The sequence below is a fragment of the Muntiacus reevesi genome, chromosome 14 (genome assembly GCF_963930625.1).
Source record: "Muntiacus reevesi chromosome 14, mMunRee1.1, whole genome shotgun sequence".
Taxonomy (NCBI): Eukaryota; Metazoa; Chordata; class Mammalia; order Artiodactyla; family Cervidae; genus Muntiacus; species Muntiacus reevesi.
The window spans coordinates 60,341,544-60,365,391 of record NC_089262.1 but is presented as its reverse complement, the minus strand read 5'-3'; the positions used below and the strand labels follow the sequence as shown (position 1 = coordinate 60,365,391).

Below are 23,848 nucleotides of genomic sequence, written 5' to 3'. Positions count from 1 at the left end.
GGACTTACCAGTCATTCATATTTGTCTGGTCTTCTTAATACAAAAATATAATAAACACTCACTAAATAGATCTATGTATATTCAAAAGCAGTTTCCCTCTGGTTATAATTAAACATCATAATTTAAAGGAACTAGTTATCTGCTTAAGAGGCACTATAATTGCATCAGTGTAAGACACCAGATGTGCCATTAAGACAAATGTGCTTCAACCCCATGGCTTGGGCAGCAGGCGGTCATCAGGTGCCATTAGCGGTAATTATACCATACTTGCTTTTCCAGCCTATGCAACAGACTTTTTAAATTTGTTCATATTTCTTCAAGACTCTGATTTCCATCTACCATTCATTCATTCAGCTGATATTTGTTGACAGCCTACGACGCACTGGGCATTCTTCTGCTCTCCCCTCACACTACAGGGGAGCCTATGGAATTCCCAGGCACCCTTCCAAGTGACCCTCCAGGAACCCTGTTCTGTTTGGAAGACAAATGAAAATACACCACTATCTAATTCTATTATTGACAAGAAGGAAAAGCATAGACTCATCATATCTTGGAAATGATCTTTTGAAGTTTGCATTGAGATTCTGAATTTAAGCACAACCAGGAATCTGGCCACACATCTGCCTTGCCCTGGAAGCCACAGATCCAACAGATCCACAGATCCATGGAGAAATATTCAATTCCGTGGCTATGAGTTGCAACTTTAGTGGGAGATCTTATCCCCTCCTTCAGCACAGGGGCATACTTGGGAAGGGATATTCTGGTGAGAGAAGGAGAAGATAAATGGGGTAACCCAAACAAAACACCAATATATAAAATTAAGTCTTCCTGGGATGAGAGTGAGGACGGAAGGTCGGAAAAAGTTAATTAGAAGTCCTGATGGCAGCTGTTAGGCATGAGTGAAAATCAGTCACCACATCTGATTTTATCTCATCCTTGCTAGGTGCCAATGACTACAAGGACTTTACACTTCTTGTTTCCCTCTAACATTTATTGTGCAATTCACATGTGTTATCTTTCATCTCATCAACTCCTGACTACCACTGCACAAGGTAGGGGCAGAAACGGAAGCTTGACACAATTATGCAATTGCCCAAACTCACTCACGTAGTAAACGGAGCATCAAGAATCTGAACCCAGGTTCTTCTACTTCTAAAACTCAAGTTCCTAACTATTATGCTTCACACTGCTGTTGCTATTCAGACCCTCAGTCCTGTCCAACTCTTTGCGACCCCATGGACTGCAACATGCCACGCTTCTCTGTCCTTCAGTATCTTCTAGAGTTTACTCAAAATCATGTCCATTGAGTTGGTGATGCCATCCAACCATCTCATCCTCTGTCTCCCCCTTCTCCTCCTGCCCTCAGTCTTTCCCAGAATCAGAGCCAATGAGCTGGCTCTTTGGCAAAGATAATTAAAGAAGACAAACCCAAGAAAAGAAGAGCAGAAAGACAGAACTTGAATACATCAACAGATTGAAGTGGGGAAGAGCAAGCAGTCGGAAACTAAGCCTCACCAACCCTAAGAGCTCAGGCATGCACCCCACTCTCCAGAAGGTCGTCTGTCTCCACACACATGTGTGTGTGCACACACACTCTCTCATGACAAATCTGCAAAACAAGAGCTGCTACAGCTACAGGTATGGGGAAGAGAAAGTTGGCCTGTAAGAACCACTACGAAATAAAACCTGGGGTAGAAAGACAGAAGATCTGAGAGCTCTACAGACTTGTGCCCACATCATGACCCATATTTGAAAGAATCAAGACAAGGCCTTGCAAAGTTCACTGGGACCCAGCAAAAGGGCCGCTGCTCCAGGACACAGGTTTGACCACTGCCCTAAGATTACCCCATCACTTTCGGCTTGCTGCCTGCCCCTCTATGCCAGGCCTCGCCCAACCATCTTCAACCATCAGCCTTTTTAAGCTCCAAGCATTTGGAAGTTTTTAACCAATATGTGATTTAATTTTTAAATAAAGTAGTACAAGGAAAGATGAAAGTGAAACTGTGAGTCGCTCAGTCGTGTCCAACTCTTTGTGACCCCCTTGGACTGTAGCCCGCCAGGCTCTTCTCCCCATGGGATCCTCCAGACAAGAATACAGCAGTGGGTAGCCATTCCCTTCTCTAGTGGATCTTCCTGACCCAGGGATCAAACCAGGGTCTCCTGTATTGCAGGCAGATTCTTTAATGCCTAAGCCAAAAAGTTGCCAGTATTCAAATTCTATTAAAGAAATCTATGAAAACAGTAAAAAGTTTAACTTTTTTACTCAAGATAAGTACTAAGAGAATTCTTGGCTACAGTCATTTTCAAATTCAGTTTTGGTCTCCCATGTGCAACCCCAAAATGCCCCATACATTTGAAGGGTTCCCAAAAGAGAAAACGGAGAAGGCAATGGCACCCCACTCCAGTCCTCTTGCCTGGAGAATCCCATGGATGGAGGAGCCTGGCGGGCTACAGTCCATGGGGTCACGAAGAGTCGGACACGACTGACGCGACTTAGCAGCAGCAGCAGCAGCAAAAGAGAAAAGCTGGAAGTGAAACACTGCCAACCAGAGATAAATTTCAAAACCTTCCACTGCCTTGAATCCATTGGGAAGCACAGTAGGGATGGGCGTTTGAAAATAAAAGCTTCCACTTACATTGATTTTTCCTTGAAAATTTTGAGAGTAGGAGACAATGACCAGAAAATAACCTGAAGAGAACCCTATTCTCTACTTCTCAGAAGTGAGAATAAATATATCATTCTCTACTCTAGTCTCAGGGCCACAGGTGTCCTGTACGAAGCTTAATTTTCAAGGAGAAGTTTAATTTAAGCTGCTTTTTCTTCTTTAAAATGTAGTGCCTTAAACAGAAAATGTGCTTAATAAGAGTTGACTGACTCAACTGCAGGAAAAGTCCAAATGACTCACAGGGGGAAAAGGGCCTTTCTTTAAGAGGTCAATTCTGTGTTAAATTCTTTACTGCCAAAAAAATTTATTCCTTAAAAATGACAAGCTAAAAAAAAAGAGAGATGAAAGGCAGAGAAACCAGTTTCAGGTTAAGGGTTTTAAAACTTCACAAATGATGCACATTTGTGTGCATGTGCATGGCTAAGTATTATGAAACAATTTTACCTATTTACCCTAGGACCTGTCTTAAAGATCATTCTCTCCACCACTAGCGGTTATCCAGTGTGTTACCTCAACAACTGAAGGAATATAATACCAGCTTTAAATGTCAGAAGAGAAAGTGTGGAGATGTCTGTTCCACCAGGTACTATCAGAAATGCCAGAAGGCTAGAAAGTAATACTGAGTGCACACACAACTGCTTGAAAAATGTCAAGATTTCCGGGAAAAACATATATCCCAGAATTAGTCAACACCCAAAATGCATGAATTTTAAAACCCTTCCAAAAAATGTTTTTAAAACCTAAAAACTTGTATTTTGTGCCCTTTATAGGTTTCCTGCTCACCGACAGGAGATCAGCTGATGTTATCTCAAACTTTCTGTCCAGGACAAAGCTTTGAGGCAGAAAGACAAAGCTGACATTTCACAAAGTCTGTGGGACAGCAAGCAAGTCTTCTAATTCATCCCCTTTACTAATAAAACCTGGTACCCAGGTGGGAGCCCACCAACAGGGCCTTGCTCCTGAGCCTCACTTTATTTTCTTTCAATTTCTAGAGCTGGCAGACTGTATTCAAGCACTAGACAAGCTCTGTTTCAAGTGTTAAACAAACCTTGCTTCTTACTGGTTACAGATCTCTTTCTTCTATTCAAGGAAAGATAAACAGATATCTCCCTCTGTCAAACACCACTCAAATTTGACCCTCAAATTCCCTTCCCTTGTAGTCTAGAAAGAGGGGATGTTCCGGGTATGTGGCTTGAAGCAAGATGTAGGTGTCACAGAAAATTGGCAGTTCCCACTGAGTCTTTCGTAATGAACTGCTAATTCTCACTTAACAGCATTTCCTGCAGATAAGCAATATTACATGATGGCTCTTTAAACTCCTTGGCAGTGGCTGTGGCTGTTGCTCAGTCGTGTCTGACTCTCTGCAACCCCATGGACTGTAGCTTACCAGGTTCCACCGTCCATGGGATTTTCCAGGCAAGAATACTGTAGTGGGTTGCCATTTCCTTCTCCTTAAACTCCTTAAAAGATCACTAATTAAGACACGTGTAACAGTGATAAAGAACCCTCCCACCAATGCAGGAGATGGGGGTTCTATCCCTGGGTCGAGAAGATCCTCCTGGAGAAGTATTCTCCAACCCACTCCAGTATTCTTGCCTGGGAAATTCCATGGACAGAAGGAGCCTGCTGGGCTACAGTCCATGAGGTTGCAAAAGAGTCAGACATGACTGAGCAGCTAAACAACAATGGTTGCTGAATAACCCCCACTCTATTATAAACTTTCTTCCTAAGCCCTTTTGGTTGTCTGTGTTTCTTTTCCTTTTATCCTCCATTAAGTCGTAAAATAGAGAAAAACAAACAGTCTCCTTCAAAGGGGATTAATAAAGACGCTATTAATAAGGCAGAGCATCATGCTAACCACTCTTCTTCTTAGTAACAGCAGTACCTCACCATTAAACTTGTGGCCACATTGAGGTTTCTATTTCTCCTTTAAGTCACCATTCATTACACTGTGACTTGTTTTCACACAGACAGATACTATTAGGTTGCCCAAAAAGTTCACTCATAAACTTACAGGAAATACCCAAATGAATTTTTGGCCAACCCAATACTTGGCCTGGCCCTTGCAACATGTATTCTGCAACCAATGTACCATTTCTCTAATTTCTAGATTTAAGTCTGTTCTTCTTACTATAACTCTACTGGTGGTGTAACTCCACTTGCAAGGAAAGGTACATACTGTTGATCTGATCTTTGGAATTAATCAATAAAATAATAGTCTTTGGAATTATCATTAAAACAACAACAAAAAAAAATTCCCTAAGGCAAAGGGAAGCAATTTCATCCATTGCTTCTCTTTGGAGACAGCTCTCTAGCCAACCATAAAACTACAGAATGAGAAATCAGTTCTCAAAATACATTGGTTATGTTTATACCCAAGACAGCCATGCAAAAAACAGCTGCAAAAGCTCAATCAGATTACTCTGAAAACTTCTTCCACTTATAGAATCAGCTGTAAAGGTAGGGACAAAGTTTAGCTCTTTAAATTTAATAAAGCAGTCTGACATATTTTCTTTGCTTCATTAAAAATTTTTTTTCATTAAAATTTTTAATGTATATGTCCTATAGATTCAATCCATGGTGCCACCCTTCTTTTTTTTTTTTTTTTTTTTTTCATTTTCCATTTATTTTCATTAGTTGGAGGCTAATCACTTTACAATACTGTAGTGGTTTTTGCCATACATTGACATGAATCAGCCATGGAGTTACATGTGTTCCCTATCACGATCCCCCCTCCCACCTCCCTTTCCATCCCATCCCTCTGGGTCTTCCCAGCGGTGCCACCCTTCTTAAATGTTCTTACCACAGGAAAAAAAAGAGAGAAATGGTAATTATGTGATGAGAAGGAGGTGTTAATGCTATAGTGGCAATCACCTGCAATATATCAATGCATCAAATCAACATGTGTACACATCAAACATATCTAACAATATATGTCAATTATATCCCAACGAAGCTGAAAATACAGATTGTTATGTTTTCACCATTGGTATAATTGATGAAGAGTTCTTCTCATCCACAGCAAAGAACTTCTGCCTATAGAGAGATCTTTGAACAAATTAAGTACTTTTACCTAGAGACCTGAAGAAAAGTCCAAACTCATTTTTTACAACAATAATTTACTTTGACAACAAAAGTCTTGAATCTGCAAATTGTTGCTACAAATTGATTTGTAAATGTATATATATATATATATGCTTTGAGAGAGACCTTTATATGACTTTTTAAAAGCAAATGGGCTTTTTCTTCCTTAAATTAGAATGCACAGGGGACTTTCCTGGTGGTCAAATGGCTAAGACTCAGTGCTCCCCATGCAGGGGGGCCCAGGTTCAATCCCTGGTCAGGGAACGAGATCCTACATGCCACAACTAAAAATCCTACGTGCTGCAACTAAGTCCTGGTGCAGCCAAATAAAAAGGAAAAAAATGCATAACCAAGACAAGCTCTACCTAATTCCATAGATTAGGAGAGGAGCTATGTTCCCAGGAGCAAGGCCATCAGTCCTCTGAGACGGCATCTGCAGTCCCTTTGGGATCTTTACTCAAATGGCAGCCTCATCACTGCTGCCAAGTTTGGTATTTGCAACCATGTCAGGCTGCTGGACACACAAGTGAAAAGAAGTAATTTGAGCAGAAAGGGAAGCCTGCAACTCAAGTTATCTGAGCATCAGCAGAATTAAAAAAAAAAAAAAAAAGAGTACTTCAAGCCAGTTAACCTAATTGTCAAAACTACGCCAATCTCTGAGAAAAGATTTCTGTCCAAAAAACAATTCAAAAATCCAGAACAAGAAAAATTAAATGTGAAGTTTTATTGGTTATTATATTACTAAAGTTTTACTATAAATGTGAGGTCCTGAGACCCTGAAGAAGCTTTAATCACAAAAGCTATTTCTCAGAAAGAATGGGTTTAATTTTATGAGACAGAAATCCAATTTTATTTATGGCACCAAATTCAATAAAACACAGACTGTTTCCTTCCCTAGGAGAATAACTGAGTTGCATAATGAGTAATGATGGGTAACATGCAGGGCTAAGGAAAGGCTCTGTTTTGCTTTATAAGACACAATACTCAACTCAGACTCTGGCCCTTCTATAGGTTCTCGGGTCTTTCTGGTGACTCTTATTTAGTGTTTGAAAAGAGAAAAATGAGAGATTTATTATAAAATGCTACGAAATACAGTCCTGCTTCACAGTAAGGCTTGCATCAGACTCATCCATGGCAAAATCATTACAGAAATCAATTTAACTCATTCCTTAACATGCTCTGTGAGTGAGTGCTAAGTCACTTCAGTCGTGCCTGACTCTTTGAGACCCCCACCAGGCTCCTCTGTCCACGGATTCTCCCGTCAAGAAGACTGAAGTGTGCTTCCACGTCCTCCTCCAGGGATCTCCCCGACCCAAGGATTGAAACCATGTCTCTGATGTCTCCTGCAATGGCAGATGGGTTCTTCACCACTAGCACCACCTGGGAAGCCCAGCATCCTCTGTACCCTCCTAAAAAGCATAAATACATGCAAACAATTTTAAATAAATGATACCAGTACAGTATCAAATAGCTTTTGGATAGGTCATAGGAGAAGTAGTTACTAGAGGAAGAAACCTGTTTTCCATTCATGATGCCCCTACCATTAACACACGATTAAACTTCAGAGTGCCACATGCCACCGTTTACCCCCTTACTCTGCTAATGTCATTTATCTGTCTCAAAGACAAGCAACACTAACAAAACACGTACGCTAAAAAAGCTGCATTGACTTCGCTGAAAATACTGGACAGTATCAACTACTAACATTTTAATTCTATAATAACTAAAAGAAAATAATTCTTAACAATAAAGCACATTTGATCTGCAGACTCTCTGTAATTGTAACCTAAAGTCATTGCTATTTTCAACACTTTTTGAGAAATTAACGGCCTTAATGTGAGTAAATCAATGAAAGATAAAAAATAAATTCAAATCACTCTGCTTACAGAGAAAAAAAAGAGAAGCGCTGAGCACGTAAGATATTCTAAACATCTTGGATCATAACTCTACCACACTGAAGGAGAAGGATCAGCAATGTGACTCAGCAGACTCCTGAACCACCCTCCACCCATGGAAATGGACAGCTACTCACAGAACAGTTCCCACTGAGAGAAATCCAGTACCTCCCTCAGTGCCTCCTACACGTAAGGTTAGTGAGAAAATCCATTGAGATGGGTAGGAAAGGCGCTAACCCCACCCCCAGCACAGCACCATACAGTCAGAAGGGAACACCCAACTCCCAACTTTTCCCTGAGGAGCCAAGGGTTTTCACTGTACCTATAACACTCCAACTTCTAAGGCTCCCACTGAGGGGTGGGCCCCCAAAATACCTAGCTCTGAAAGCTCATTCAACTTATATTCATGAATCTCACAGGACCGCAGCAATGAAAGCCGCAGCTCTAAGATGGGCACGTAAGCAGGCACCAGGGCTGCCCCCAGGGCTCAGTGGAGAATGAGCAGGCAAGAGCAGCCAGTCTTCCCAGGAGGAGAGCTGACCGTATATTGTAGAAGCGGCTGCCCCGTGGTCTGGCTTCTCGGAGCATGCACTGAGGGGCTGACTGCGATTCTCCCTGCACCCCAAGGAGGCCAGCTGGCAATCCCTTCGCTCCTCCGCTCCAGTCCCACGCCAGCAGTAAAGCCAGGTCACCAGCATCTCTCTGAAAGGAGCTGCTTTTACGGCTATGACTCAAGCCACAGGTCCCAGATCACCAGGCATTGACAGGCATGGGGCTCGCACTCACAAGTCCCACAGGACTGTCGTAGATAAAGCAGCAGTTGTTAATGGGTGTGCACACAACCACTTGTTACAGCAATCCCCCTAGGGTTCTTTACAGAAGAGCAAGCTAAAAACACTCATCTTCCAATCTTTCCCTGGAAGGGATCTGATGCATACTTTCCCGGCTCATGCCTTCCAGTCAGCCTGCATCCAGGTGATGACTGAGATCCTCCCCTTTAGGGCATTGACAGGTCCTGGCATATGGTCAACCACTGGGAACTACTAAGAACACAACAGCACCTTGGACTATCACAAAGGGTTAACAGGCAACCAGGAGCTTGGGCTGGGATGATTGATCAGGCTCATCTACACAAGAGCAGTCTGACAAGACTGGGAGAGGTGGCTGTTTTATCTGATGCACAGAAAACAAAACAGAGTCAAGGGAAATGAAGAAACATAATAATAACATCCAAAAAAGAAAAAGATAAATCTCCAAAAACTAATCTTAATGAAATGGAAATAAGTGATTTATCTGAGAGAGAGTTCAAAGTAACAAAGGCGCTCAGTGACGTCAGGACAGTAATGCATGCACAAAGTTAGAATTCCAAAAAAAAAAGAAAATGTTTAAAAGTACCAAACAGAAATAACAGAGGTGAAGAATACAACTGAAATTTAAAAATTCAAGAGTTCAACAGTAAACTAGATCAAGTAGAAGAAAGGATCTGCAAACTAGAAAACAGGAGTGTGGAACTTATCTAATCAGAGGACCAAAATGAAAAAGGGCTGTCCCCGAACACTGCTGTTGTAACCAAGTTCTATTACAAGTCTCTAGGCTGCAGGCAATGTTACCTCAACTGCTATAAACTGTTCTTAGAGAAAGTCTAGAAATTTACTAGCAACCTCAAGGAATTGTTTACAGCACCAAGATGTTATCTTTTGCCTATAGCTTCATTTGCCCAGACCAACTGTAATTTCTTTTTCACATATGTACATACAACCTACTCTCTATACATGGAAATCCATTCACAAACACACATGAAAGTCAACTTTTACTGAGAATCTAGTATGTTCAGACACTGTTGTAGAAGCCTCATCATACACTATCTAATTCAGCCATGGCAACAAGCCAATGAGTTTGGGGACTACCATGTCTCATTTTAGAAATTAAAACTGAGGCATCAGAACAAAAATAACTTGCCCAGAAGCAACTGGCCAGGGCTTGGCATTTAGTCTTAATGACTATTACACTAGAAATGTTTTCCAATAAAATACAATGTCCCGCCATGTGAAGCAACTGCTTCAATTTTTTTCATGAAAAAAATATAACAATATACACAATATGTACTTACATATCCTGGTGACATAAGAGCATAGTGAGAAGTTATGAAAGCTTTATGTTTTGGCAAAATGAGTCTGCCTTGCAAAATGTAAAATACCCTCCAATGTTATTGATAAAATTTGTTTTTAAAGCCAAGAGTCTTAAGAAAATGAAGCTCCTTATCTAGAAAACATATATACACATATGTATAAATGTATATATACACATTTGAATGAATATATGTATCTACATATATTTGCATAAATGAATATATGTGTGTATATACATGTGAATAAAGCTACTTAGCCAAAATACATTTTTCCCTTCCTTATATACAGGAGAGTTACAAAGTGATATCTAGGATGTGTCACTCCTTAAAGTCTCAGGATAAACCATTCACTCAAGCATTTTTTGAGTGCCTGCTATATGCCAAGGCCTTTGCTAGACCTGGTGAGCAGAACAGACACCACCAACTCCATCAGGAAACCAACCCTTCATTCATATCGGTCAGCGACCACACTAAGCGCACAGGCGTCCGGCGTTGCTAAGTGATGAACTAGGCTTGTGACTTCTTTAATTCAAGGTCTTAAGAAATAAGGAACACCCTTAAGGGCCCAGGAAAGTTTAAGTACAACCCTGATAAAGATAAGATATGGAGATTTTCTCTGATTGTGGCTTATGGCCTTATGATTCATCTTTAAAAAATCATATCCCTTTTAAATAGAGTAGTGGCTTCCCATAGCTCAGCTGGTAAAGAATCCACTGCAATGCAGGAGCCCCCGATTTGAATCCTGGGTCGGGAAGATCCACTGGAGAAGGGATAGGCTACCCACTTCAGTGTTCCTGGGCTTCCCTGGTGGCTCAGCTGGTAAAGAATTGCCTGCAATGCGGGAGACCTGGGTTCAATCCCTGGGTTGGGGATATTCCCTGGAGAAGGAAATTGCTCACCATTCCTGTATAGTCCATGGAGTCACAAAGAGTTGAACACGGCTGAGTGACTTTCACTTTCACTTTACCTAGAGTAGTGCATTTAATCTATCCATGACTGAATTTAAACCAACCTATAACCTATAACCATCTGGAAGCAGAATTTCTTAAAAACAGCATTATCCAACCACAAAGCTAAAGGCATGGGAAGAACACAGAAAAAACATCAGTAGCATATGTTTTGTTGAATAAAATACAGAGTGATATTTCTACCTCCAATAAAATGTCATCTGTAATCACCATAAGTTCCAACTACTGAACAGTGTAGTCTCATGCATGGTACAGGCTTATAATACATCTATATCTCTGTTCACATAGGCTCCTAATGGTTTTAAGAGTCTATTTAATGATATTAAGACTCTATGTAGCCTCTCAGTAAAGAAGGGGTGTCCAGAAGTAATTCCAAAAGTTAATATAAATATAGTAAATATGAATGTTCTTAGTGACACTGACATTTTTGAAGATGTCAATGCATTAGCTAATTTCCTGCATGGCCACATTTCTCAGTGTTCCTCAAGTAAGTAGGCTGCATGTTCTTCCTTGCTCAGTGATTCTCCCTGTTTGAAAAAGGGCACCAATATCCTCTTGTTACAGCAAGAAAACATGCCAAGGGAAGTGGAAGCATGGCCCAAACCTGCCACAAAGAAACAGTCTTTCCCTCCTTGAGGCAAAGTTCTTCACCTCCTGGAATACAGTGGCCTCAACCAGCTCAGAGATGAGTGGCTCAGGACATCAGAGACCCCAGCTTGACCAGGGAAAGGCTTGGATCAAAAGGAGGCAGGAAAACCCATCTAGATAAACAGATAACAAATCGCAGAGCACATTCTGAACTTCACATAGAGAGGAGACACCTGAATTTTCTGGTAAGGGCTCACCTTCCAGTGAAGAATTCCCCAAGACGGTCCACCCCAGCGGCAACTCCAGATGAGTCAGGGCCAGCACGAGCTCCTCGTCCAGAGCGGGCAATGCCCCCGCCGTCAGGGCAAACGGGGTCAGCAAGGTCTGGTGGCTACTGGCAGTGAGGCGATCGGCCTGGGTGACCAGCAGGCGGGCCAGCCTGCAGGCCATATTGTCCACATAGGTCACGGAGTCAGAGCCCATGGTCACCGGGGAGTAACCTTCCGAGCAGAGGCACACAGACACGGTCACCGTCTCCTGAAGCCCGTGGCCTGGACGACAAGACAGTGAACAGTTCACCCAGAGGCCACCGAAGATGCACTCCCAGTGTCCAAAGCAAGAGGCCGAGCATACACACCACACACTCAGAAGCCTAAGGCAGACAGGAAACGCGGCCAAACAGCCTTAAACGCTGCCAAGCCAGTGGGTCCAAACGAACACTGACCCCATCTTCTTCCAGGGACTCCAATTTCAAGCTAACTTTTATAAGCTCTGACCATTTTAGCACCTGTTCTCTTGTCATTACTTCCCTGGTAGTTCAGTCGGTAAAGAGTCTGCTTGCAGTGCAGGAGACCCGGGTTCGATCCCTGGGTGGAGAAGATCCCCTGGAGAAAGAAATTGGCAAACCATTCCAGAATCCTTGCCTGGAAAATCCCACAGACAAAGGAGCCTGGTGAGTTGCAGTTCATGGGGCTGCAAAGAGTCAGGCACTGCTGAGCGTCTAATACTAACACTCCTATCACTGCTATTTGGCACAACTTCACCATGTACTTCCACCCAACCGTCAAATTCAAGTTTGTTGTCTTAAAGACCTTTGTCCTTTTCTGTTCTGGCATTTCCTTCTGAGTCACATGTTTTTATATATTTATATAGGTGATCATTTTATAAGGCAGCACCATAAAGTTACACAAGTCTACCCTAATTCCTCAGTGTCCTTTTGAACGTTGAGTAGGGTGGGTAAACACCAATCCACAGAAACATGATAAATAATGTTCACTGCCCCACGGCCACCTCTGAGAAGAGCCTTTCTGTTCTGCAGGTGTTCTTAATGCTTCTGCTACTGGGTGGTCACCTGACCCTGTTACTTCCCCCTCCTCCTTACACTCTTCCTTCATCTTACCAAGGTTATGAACTTCTCCCCTGTATGTTTTTATGTTGTCCTTGGCAGAATTTCCAGGAATTACTGCCATCTAACTTCTGTGACTATGATAGTCACAGCTGGACAGAAGAAGGGTTAACATTCAGCCACCATTAACCCCCAAGCAAACGACGAATGGGTGCAGATCATCCTTGTTCTGCCTTATTCTCCAAAGCCTTTCCCCAGGAGTTATGCTGCCAGGCTTCAAGGAACAAGAGCATCCTGGGTGTACCAGGCAGGAACTACTGCCATTTTCTCACCATTGTCTCTTTAAAGTGATCCTGTGGTACAAACACAGAATGCAGCTCCTACCACCAGACTAAATGTGTCTAGTATATACTATAGAAATCTGTTGTACATACTTCAGAAAGGTTCCCTTGCAAAGCTATATCCAGGAAAATTTAAGATTCAGAAACAGAAACTGTCCTTTGCCTGCAAGCAATTTGTTAAACTCAAGGTATGAACGCTCCCTTCTAAGCAGGCCACAATATACTCAAAAAAAATGTTCTTTAACACACAAGGAATGGGGAGAATGTTCACCCCTACATGCAAGTTTAAGAAAAAAATTAAAATGTTGATGTTAGGAGTAGCACTTCTGTTATTATTTTTATTCTTTCTCTACATAAGAAGCTTGATTAAAAAGAAGAAAAACCAAGAAAAGAGGGCCAAGCCAAACGCAGCAAAAACTCAACACAAGTGCTAAGGCAAAAGGGGAGAGGCAAAAGAGACTGACAGTCAGTATAATTCTGTGCCATTACTGTGGTTTGACTTTTTTTTTTCCTTATGAGGATGGGAGTTGCTGGGCTCAAGATAGGAGAGCTTAAAATTGCCCAAAGTCCCAGAAGCTGCACAGTAGATTGATTCGGTGATCAAACCCAATGAGGTCTGCAAGGTGTTTGTATCGGTGTTTGCAAGTTTACTTCCTTCTTCCCACATGCAACAGATATCCTACAGAAGCACTTAAAACATTTTATTAAAAAAAAAAAATGAAGCCAGTCTTACCTATTAAAAAATTTGAAGAGTCCCTAGATGATATAATTTAAAGGGGTCTTAAAGACCCACAGTTGAAATCAACCAATCAACAAACAAGACAACCAACAAAAACTCTCCTTTTCTGCAGGTAAATGATGCCTTAATTGCACCTTTAGATTGGTGCTTGCTGTCAGATGCACAACACACACCTACTGAAAATACAAAAGAACAGTCCCTAAGAAGGGCTGTTAGCTCGTAACTTGTCATCTGTCACTGTGCTACTTGAAGACATTTGGGAGAACTACAGGTTTCAGAATGTGAATGGTGGTGGGATGAGAAAGTTCTGGAGCCTGAGATCCAACAAGAAAACATCTGAATGGACAGGATGCCGAGTAAGGAACCCCAGCCACCCCAGGGAGCAAAGCAGAGAGAGGCTGCTGGACCAACCACAGAAGAATGAGGAAGACGGAACTACGATGGTGTCAGGCATCTCAGGTCTCCCCGAGCTGTCCCTGGCCACGGGTGTCAGGACGACAGGAGGCAATGTTAACAGACTGCATCCAGAGCCCCCTCCCCAGTCTGGAGGGCAAGTCTAAGACGTGGCTGCTTGGGGAGCTGCAGACACAGCTGGAAGAGCCTCAGACATGAGATAACCCAGTGTGAGCACACACAGACACACACACAGACACACACACACAGACACACAGACACAGACACACACACAGACACACACACACAGACACACATACAGACACACACACACAGAGACACACACACAGACACACAGACATACACAGACACACACACACAGACACACACAGACACACACACACACAGACACGCACACACACAGACACACACAGACACAGACACACACACAGACACACACACACAGACACAGACACACAGAGACACACACACACAGAGACACACACACAGACACACAGACATACACAGACACACACACACAGACACACACAGACACACACACACACAGACACACACACAGACACAGACACGCACAGACACACACAGACACAGACACGCACAGACACACACACAGAGACATACAGACACACACACACAGAGACATACACACAGACACACACACACACACACAGACACAGACACACACAGACACACACACACACAAACACACAGACACATGCACAGACACACACAGAGACATACACACATAGACACACACACACACAGACACGCACAGACACACACACACAGACACAGACACGCACAGACACACACACACACAGACACACACACAGACACAGACACACACACACAGACACAGACACGCACAGACACAGACACACACACACAGACACGCACACACACACGCACGTGTGCCTCACCTGGAATGCTGGACTGGAGAACATTATCCTCTGTGCGCTCTGCAATCACGATGTGTCTCTGATGAGATCCATTATAAATAAAGTAAAACTCAGCATCTTTAGGAAGATAAACATTTTTGCCAAACTTCGCGCAGACCGTCATCTGCCCCTGAAAAATGAACAAGTCACGGCATCATCACATTTCCTTGTCCTGGCTCTAAGAAACCACAATAACAAGGGCCCCGGGCCAAAACAGGGTCCTTTGTTATGTTCACTTCACCAAGGCGAGCCCAAATATCATGAATCCTTCCTCCCAACAACAGCATTTTGGACCTCAGGGAGATGCTTTCTGATCTATTTATGTATGCGTGTCAGAGCTGGTTTGTTCTGCTTTCAAAAGTGAAGAAGTTAGGGCACAGAAAAGAATATTTTTATTGATTAGATGATACTTCGTTGTTCTTTACTTTCTTTGAATTCCTACCTGAGGAACGTACTGCTTGTATTTATGTTTTCCTGCACCTGCGATACCACCATAGTATAAAACTTCAAAACAATTATTCTTAGCTGGGGCCTATATACTAGACCAAAGCAGCTTATGAGAACTCTGAGTTTCCTCAAGCACTGCCGAATAAATAGCCCTATGCGATCCAACAGTTGGCATGCCCTTTCTCACCACTGTTGGTCTTCTCTGAGGGATTTCCAGGTCCACTTTCTCACCCAGCCTGGCCTCACACCTTCTATAGAAAAGCTTCCGGCTGGCACCAATCCCTGCTAAATACCCAGGGTCCAAGGAGAGGAGTTGCCACCCTGGGCCACTGAGGCACACTCTGAGGAAGGAAGGAAGGAAGGAAGGAAAGAAGGAAGGAAGGAAGGAAGGATAGAAGTCATGTCAGAAGCAGGCAGCAGGCTAGCACTCCTCAGTATATTAGCATCCAGGGGTGGCGTGGGGCGGTCAACCAGTGCTACAGCCCAAATGCCAGGGATGGATGAGCCTGCCTGATTGCCAAGAATTCAGGACACTCCCTCTCCTCAAATACAAAAAGGCAGTACAAAGGGGGCCTCCGGGCAGCGGGCACACACCACCCGGCTTGTGGGAGTGGCCGGGAAATAGAAATCAAGAGGTAGAGGGCTCCAGGGCTCAGTCCAGCGTGGAGAAGGATGTGGGCTTTCGTGCACCTGCCCAACAAAAACAAAACAACCCTTCCAGAGTTCCTCATCCCGTGACAGGAGAAAAAGTGAAGACGAAAGGCCCCCCCCAGTCTCCCTCACATCTGTTAGCCTCTGATGGATATCAATCAGCATGATATTCCATAGGATATAAAGAGGTAGACCAGTCAGGACCAAAAACAAAATCAGTGTGGACTTCATCTTTCCAGGAACTACATGGTTATTCTGGCTAAAATTTTTAAATAAACAGACTATGTCTTCCCAGTGGTTTGCAATGTACCATACACACAAAACATCATCTTGAATCATAAATAAGAATAAACACAAACTGCGGCGTTCAGGGGAAAAAACCACCAGTTCCCTATTTTGAATTATCCTTAATCTGCCTGTGAGCAGGCTCGTGAGCAGCATGTAAGCACATGTGCACATGCACACACACATATATACACACAATCAATAGAAAATAACATGCCGAGGAAAATCTACCATGCAATAGTTTCAAAAAAAAAAAAAGTTCAGGAAGAGGATCTGAAAAGCAAAAAACAATAACAACTGTCTGACATGACAGACAGAGGAAACTTAGATGAAATTTCATTTCCTAAAAAAGGAAGACCAGTTTGCTTTAGTCATGTTCTTGGTTTCTAAAGAGACTGCTAATTACCCACAGACAAAATCTAAACTGACAAGTTGGTGATATTTTTTTTTAATGTTGGAAAATAAACTGTACCAACAGGTCAAAGGTTTTCACAGATCAAAAGCATATCTAATCTATATCTGTTCAAAACAACGATCAGGTTACACTTTATTTGGTTAGGTGAACCAGGACTATGCCTAACGAAAGAGTTTAACTGCAACCCTTTTCAATGCAATACAGCCCCAAACAGTAGAGTTTTACAATTCAATTATGCCTCCCTTTCAAGACCACACCACCCATGCTTTACATTGGTCAAAGAAGATAAGAAACAGGTGAGAAATAAGATGCAGCCATTAAGGAGATGTCCAGAAGTCCTAGCATTAAGAATAACATTCAACAAGAAAGACAGTCTCTTATTTGCTAATCACAAAGAAATCAGAAAGATGTCGTGAAGAATATTAGGGGAGGAGGAGGGAGGAAGGGATACAGAAACCATCAAAGAGACCCAGTGAGACAGAAGGGGATGGCAGGAGAGGAAGACAGGAAAAGAAAATAGGAAAGGACGAGAACATTTCACCCAGAAAAGTTAAATAAAGTTCAAAAGAGATTTAGATAAAGCTACAAAGGAGACCAGCAGGAGGAAAAAGAGTCTGAAAATGTGCTGAGGAACAAGTAAGCCCAACCAATCAGCCACAGGTGACAGTCTATGCCTGACAGTGAGGACTTCCTAACCACTGTGGCCATTCAAAATCTGCTTTTCCCAAAAGGCCATTTTATTAATGGCAAACATAAATTCCAATGTACAGATTTCCAGTGTGTCTCCATCACTTCCCCATCTGGACTCAATTGCATATTTTGTTTTAGGCAATTGAAAACTAGAAACTTTTGTAAGTGAATGCTGGCATCAGTATCAGAATCATTCTGCTTCTACACAGAAAAAAGACAAATGCTATCACCTGTTAATTCACTCTATCCCAAGTAAAATTTTAAAAACTCAGCTATTTCGCTGAAACTTCTGGAAACACCAGGAGGCTTAAGAGGCAAAATTATTTTCCCAAATTAATCTATAGATTTAATACACTCCAATTAAAACCAAAACCAAATTTGTTAAATGAAAATCAACAAACTTACTCCGAAGTTCATGTGGAAGGATAAATACACAAGACTGGAAACAAAAATTTTGGGAAAGAGAATAAGGTTTGAGCTGGGGTGCGGGGATCAGCACTTGCCCCTGCCATGGAAACTATGTAACAATGAAGGAAGGTGGCATTTCAAATCAGTGGCGAAAGAATGCACTACTCAGTAAACCATTTTGGAACAGTAACTATCTATTAGGGGCAAAAACATTCTTCACATCAAATAGTTAAATTCCCAATTAATTCAATGTTCAACATAATCCATAAGTGCATAAAATTAGAAAACTGTCTCAAACTTTTCATTTTTGAACAAAATAACAAAGATATATAAATTTCATCTACACTAACACCACCCTAATTTATCAAACTTTTAAAATTTTTCCTATTTCCATCCAATCTTTGTTCAATGCACAGCTAATTATTACATAGTCATAATCACGGCATAAATACACATATGGTTGTACTTTTCTCCTATCCAAAGTACTTTTCTATGCTGTTACAATTTTGGCACCATTTTTAATTGCATTCCATCAAGTTGTCTGATGTTTCCTAATTTACTTAACCATTCCTCTATTGTACATTAAGGGTATTTCCAGCTTTTTAACATTATAAAAAAATACTACATTAAGTACTTTCATGCCTGTTGTTTTTATTTCTTTAAATTACTTTTTTAGAGTAGAATTCCAGAAATGAGGCCAAGAATGGACACAATTGTCACAATGTGTGTGATCGCTTTCCAAAAACGTATCAACTTTTAAATCAATACATGTATATGCACTGGGCTGAGTCCCTTCCCCCTTCACCTGAAGCTTTCACAACATTAATCAGCTACACCCCAATACAAAATAAAAAGTTAAAAAATACACCAATTCTCGTCATCACCTGTACTAGTCAAGAATATTATTTTTATTCCAACTTTGCCAAAACTTCCTTTTTTATTATTCCCTAAGTTACCAGATAAACAGCTTCTCGCTGATTTAATTCATATTTTTTCCACTGCTGCTGCAATTTATTGGCCACTTTTATCAAAGCCAATATTGATAGTTGCCTGATTAGATCTTGATTTAAAAATCTTAGTCTTCTCTCTTCTATTTATCTAAGTTCACCTTTGCCTTGAAAAAAAGTGATATTGCTCAGTCATGTCCAACTCTTTGCGACCACATGGAATGTAGCCTGCCAAGCTCCTCTGTCCATGGAATTCTCCAGGCAAGAATACTGGAGTGGGTAGCCATTCCGTTCTCCAGGGGATCTTCTGAACCCAATGAACAAACCCAGGTCTCCCACATTAAAGGCAGATTCTTTACCCTCTGAACCACCAGGGAAGCTCAAGAAAACTGGAGGGGGTAGCCTATCCCTTCTCCAGGAGACCTTCCTGACCCAGGGATCAAACTGGGATCTCCTGCATTGCAGGCAGATTCTTTACCAGCTGAGTCACCAGGGAAGCCCCTACCTTTGCCTTAGTCAGGTCAAAATCTTTACTTTTGCAAATGAAAAAGTTGAAAACAACATCACAACCATCACCTTTCTCCTATTACCTTCTCACGCCCAAACCAAAAGCACTAGAGTACTCCCATAAAACCACTAAAGGTCAGGTAATATGGAAAACAGGAGTAATAAAAGTAAGGCAGAAAACCTTAACTAAGTCTAATCACACAGACCCAAAAAATTAATTAAACCAACACTTTTTCTTTTTTTTTTTACCATCAAGCATCCCCCTGGAGAAATTCTACCTGTAAAACTCATCAATAATGCTCACGATCAAGTCTTCTGCTGAAATGCTATGACATCTGTCTTCTCGAAGGAACCAAAGAGGCAGAAAATGTATTTATTACCATCTTAAAGTATTTCTTCCAACTCTCTTAACTCATCTTCCAATGGCATTTAAGAAGAAAATGGACAGTGACATTGATGTGCATATTCTAAATATTTTTCATTAATCTATAATGGGCTCTAAGTCAAGTTCTCTAATACCCTGAATAACTTGGTGGCTATATTATCTTAATCTGAGCATTAGGTATTCCTGTATGAATGTTCTCCCTCCCTCTTTCCCTTTCCTCTCTCACCCTCTATAGACAACACACCTGTATATACTTTGTTAATAAGTGTCACCTGCTGGACAACAAACTTAACTACCCACTTTCTGAACCACCTGGCCCAACAGAGAACAGACAAATGTACAGATTCAAATGATGACAAAGAGAATGAAGTGTGCAAGCATATACCTTTTTACAGTGAGGTTTCTTTAATCCGGGTCTACAGGAAGAGTCCATCTGGGTTTCAGGTGGTCTGAGAAACTAAAAATTATTAGCAAAACTGTTTATCCGCATGTGCATGCAGTTCTCTAGGGGTTCCCAGGTGGCGCTAGTGGTAAAGAATCCGCCTGCCAATGCATGAGTCTTAAGAGCGTGAGTTTGATTCCTGGGTCAGGAAGATCCCCTGGAGAAGGGCATGGCAACCCACTCCAGTATTCTTGCCTGGAGAATCCCCATGGGCAGAAGAGTCTGGTGGGCTGCCGTCCATAAGTCTGTAAAGAGTCAGACATGACTGAAGCGACTTAGCACTGAGTCCAGTGTTCTAAGGAACAGTTTACGGTTTACATCACATTCTCAAAGGCATTCAAAGATTCCAAAAATGTTAAGAATGCTAGGTTTTATAGTAACAAACAAAAATGGGAATTTAAAAATACTTTTTATTGATAATTGTCACCTTTTAATATGACAATAAGACTGTGGTTTTCTAAGGTGTTCTAGTATTCTACACAGACTTTATATGGGATAATTTTTAATAGAAGCACAATGAAGGTGTTAACTGATATGTCAAATATTACAATGAATGTTTCCTAATACATGCCATTAAAACCATAATCATAATAGAAATAACACATTCTATCAAATTTGATTCTGTTTTTAATATTTGAAACTTGTCCTCTTTACAGTAACAACAAAAATAGTAATTTTACCCAGAGACTTCTCTGCAGAGAAGAGTGTGTTAAATGTTGTAAGATCCTTAAAAAAATACACTTTAAAGAAATACATTGTCCCATGCCACAGGTAAATGAATAAAAGTACAGATACTAGTTAGAATCAACATTAATAGGATTTCAGAGCCAGATTAACAGTATTGGATTTCTTCTTTTCTGCCTCACCCCAAGTTATATTATCTTTACATTCCTTAAGAAAAATTTCAAAGAAAGTGCTATGGGCAAAAAGTCTCATTTCTAATTACTGTATTCAGCTGAAGTACTTCTTTAAACAAAGTTTGAAAAAGGAAAACTGATTTCCTATATACTGTGTGTACATATTACATATAAATGCACATCTATACACATACATAGATAGCATATTAAAAAGCAGAGGCATTACTTTGCCAACAAAGATCCATCTAGTCAAGGCTATGGTTTTTCCAGTGGTCATGTATGGATGTGAGAGTTGGACTGTGAAGAAAACTGAGAGCCGAAAAATTGATGCTTTTGAACTGTGGTGTTGGAGAAGACTCTTGAGAGTCCCTTGGACTGCAAGGAGATCCAACCAGTCCATCCTAAAGGAGATCAGTCCTGGGTGTTCACTGGAAGGACTGATGCTGAAGCTGAAACTCCAATACTTTGGCCACCTCATGCAAAGAATTGACTCATCAGAAAAGACCTTGATGCTGGGAGGGATTGGGGACAGGAGGAGAAGGGGACGACAGAAGATGAGATGGTTGGATGGCATCAGCGACTCGATGGACATGAGTTTGAGTAAACTCTGGGAGTTGGTGATGGACAGGGAGGCCTGGTGTGCTGCGATTCATGGGGTCGCAAAGAGTCGGACACGACTGAGCGACTAAACTGAACTGATACACATACATTTATTATTTTTTACGTGAACAGTATTCCTCAATTTATTAAGTGATTTCTTGTGTATTTTCTCATATCATTCCCACAGTAATGTCTCGGAAGTGTTACCATGATCTTTATTTTATAAATGAGAACACTGATACTATCAGGCCCAGCATATGGCAAAGTCACAAATCAAATCTAGATCTTCCTGTTTCAGGCCCAACACACTTTCCTCCCCAACGAGTCCCTGAACAAACAGCAAGTGCTCAGGTATTAATCGACCTATCTACACCTTTCACTTAACATTTATTTTATACTGAATATAACGATTCTCATCCTGAAACCCATGGGTACACATGGTGTGGAGAGAGAATGGGAGGTAGGAGAAATGTTCCTTAATTCCCACGAAGAATATGCTTCATACAGTTTTAAGCATTCACCTGGGACAGTAGAAGTCTGTCTTTTAACCAGAGTCCTCGGAAGGTACAAAGAGCTTATGATTTCAAAAGGTTAAGGACCACTAATTTAAAGCATGTTTGAAGTGACTTCCCTGGTGCTCCAGTGGCTGAGACCTCTGTCTTCCCAATGCAGGAGGTATGGGTTTGATGCCTGGTTGGGGAATTAAATCCCACATGATCTGTGATATGGCCAAAAAATTAAGCATGCAGGGAACCCAAAGCTGGTGCTCTATGACAGCTTAGAGGGGTGGGATGGGAGGGAGGAGGGAGGGAGGTTTATGAGGGAGGGACCTCTTATGCCTGTGACCAATTCATGTTGACATATGGCAGAAACCATGACTGTATTGTAAAGAAATTATCCTCCAATTAAAAATTAAATTATATTTAAAAAATAAGTAAAACATGCTTAAAGCATCTTTTTCTAATTTAATTTTTAAGTGAAGGATAATTGCTTTAAAGAATTGTGTTGATTTCTGCCAAACATCAACATGAATCAGTCATAGGTATACATATGTCCCCTCCCTCGTGGCCCTCCCTCCCACCTCTAGGTTGTTACAGAGCCCTGATTTGAGTTCCCTGAGTCATATAGCTAATTCCCATTGGCTATCTACTTTACATAAGTCATGTAAGTAAGTTTCTGTTACTGTCTCCATACATCCCACCCTTTCCTTTCTCCACATCCCCCACCCCCTGCCCCGGGTCCATAAGTCTGTTCTCTAGGTCTGTATCTCCATTGCTGCCCTGCAAATAATCTCATCAGTACCATCTTTCTACATTCCATATACATGCATTAGTATATGACATTTGTTTTTCTTTCTGACTGACTTCACTCTGTATAATTAAAGCATCTTTTGCATAGCGTAAAAATATCAAGATCACTAAAATTTATCATCCAAACCAAATCTAAGTCAATAAAATCCAGTTAAATATGAACTGAATTGGTTAAGTCCGGGGGGAAATATGAGAATGTCATGTTTTTTTAAGACAGGTTAAACCAATAAGAGCTAAAAGGCTCACAAGACATTTCTTCAGAATTAGCTTTTGGGGTAGAAATGGCTTTTTCCCCTTGACAGGATGAAATAGAGCAGGATAGGCTAACATTCTTGCTGATAACAAGAAAACAAAGATGGAAAATTAAAAGTAATATTCTTAAAAGCATCAGAAAACTATGGAAATGTGAATAACATATAATTAAAACTCTGGAAAGAGCAGAACCATTCTGAGAAGTTATAGAAGCTAGAAGAGAATGGAATGACATCTTTAAAGTAGTAAAAGAAGTTGATGACCTAAAATTCCATACCTAACAAAAACATTCTTAAAAATGAAGTTGAAATTAACTGTTTCAGACAAATACTGAGGGAATTCCCTGTCAGCACTAAAAGAATTACTAAAACAACATATTCAAGTAAAAGTAAAATGATCTCAAGTAGAAACGTGAAAATACAAGAGGCAATGAGGCACAATGATGTGAGTAAATATAATTAATACCTAATGTACAAAATAATAATTATAATGTCATGGAGTTTTAAATATCTGCACAACTACAATATCTGACTACAGTAACACAAA

At 41.2% G+C, this 23,848-nt stretch overlaps 1 protein-coding gene across 5 annotated transcripts in view; it reads right to left on the bottom strand.

Moving 5' to 3' along the window:
- Nucleotides 1–23,848, bottom strand: part of ARHGEF28 (Rho guanine nucleotide exchange factor 28) — a 320,275-nt gene that overhangs the window by 176,964 nt on the left and 119,463 nt on the right. For 4 of the 5 annotated variants that reach the window (XM_065905708.1, XM_065905711.1, XM_065905707.1 and 1 more), the window contains exons 3-4: nt 15,089–15,236; nt 11,587–11,880 (exon numbers count right to left, since the gene is read on the bottom strand). In XM_065905708.1, coding sequence (XP_065761780.1) covers nt 11,587–11,880; nt 15,089–15,236 — 442 coding nt within the window. The remainder of the gene's footprint in view (nt 1–11,586; nt 11,881–15,088; nt 15,237–23,848) is intronic. The other variant, XM_065905710.1, reaches the window with a different exon arrangement.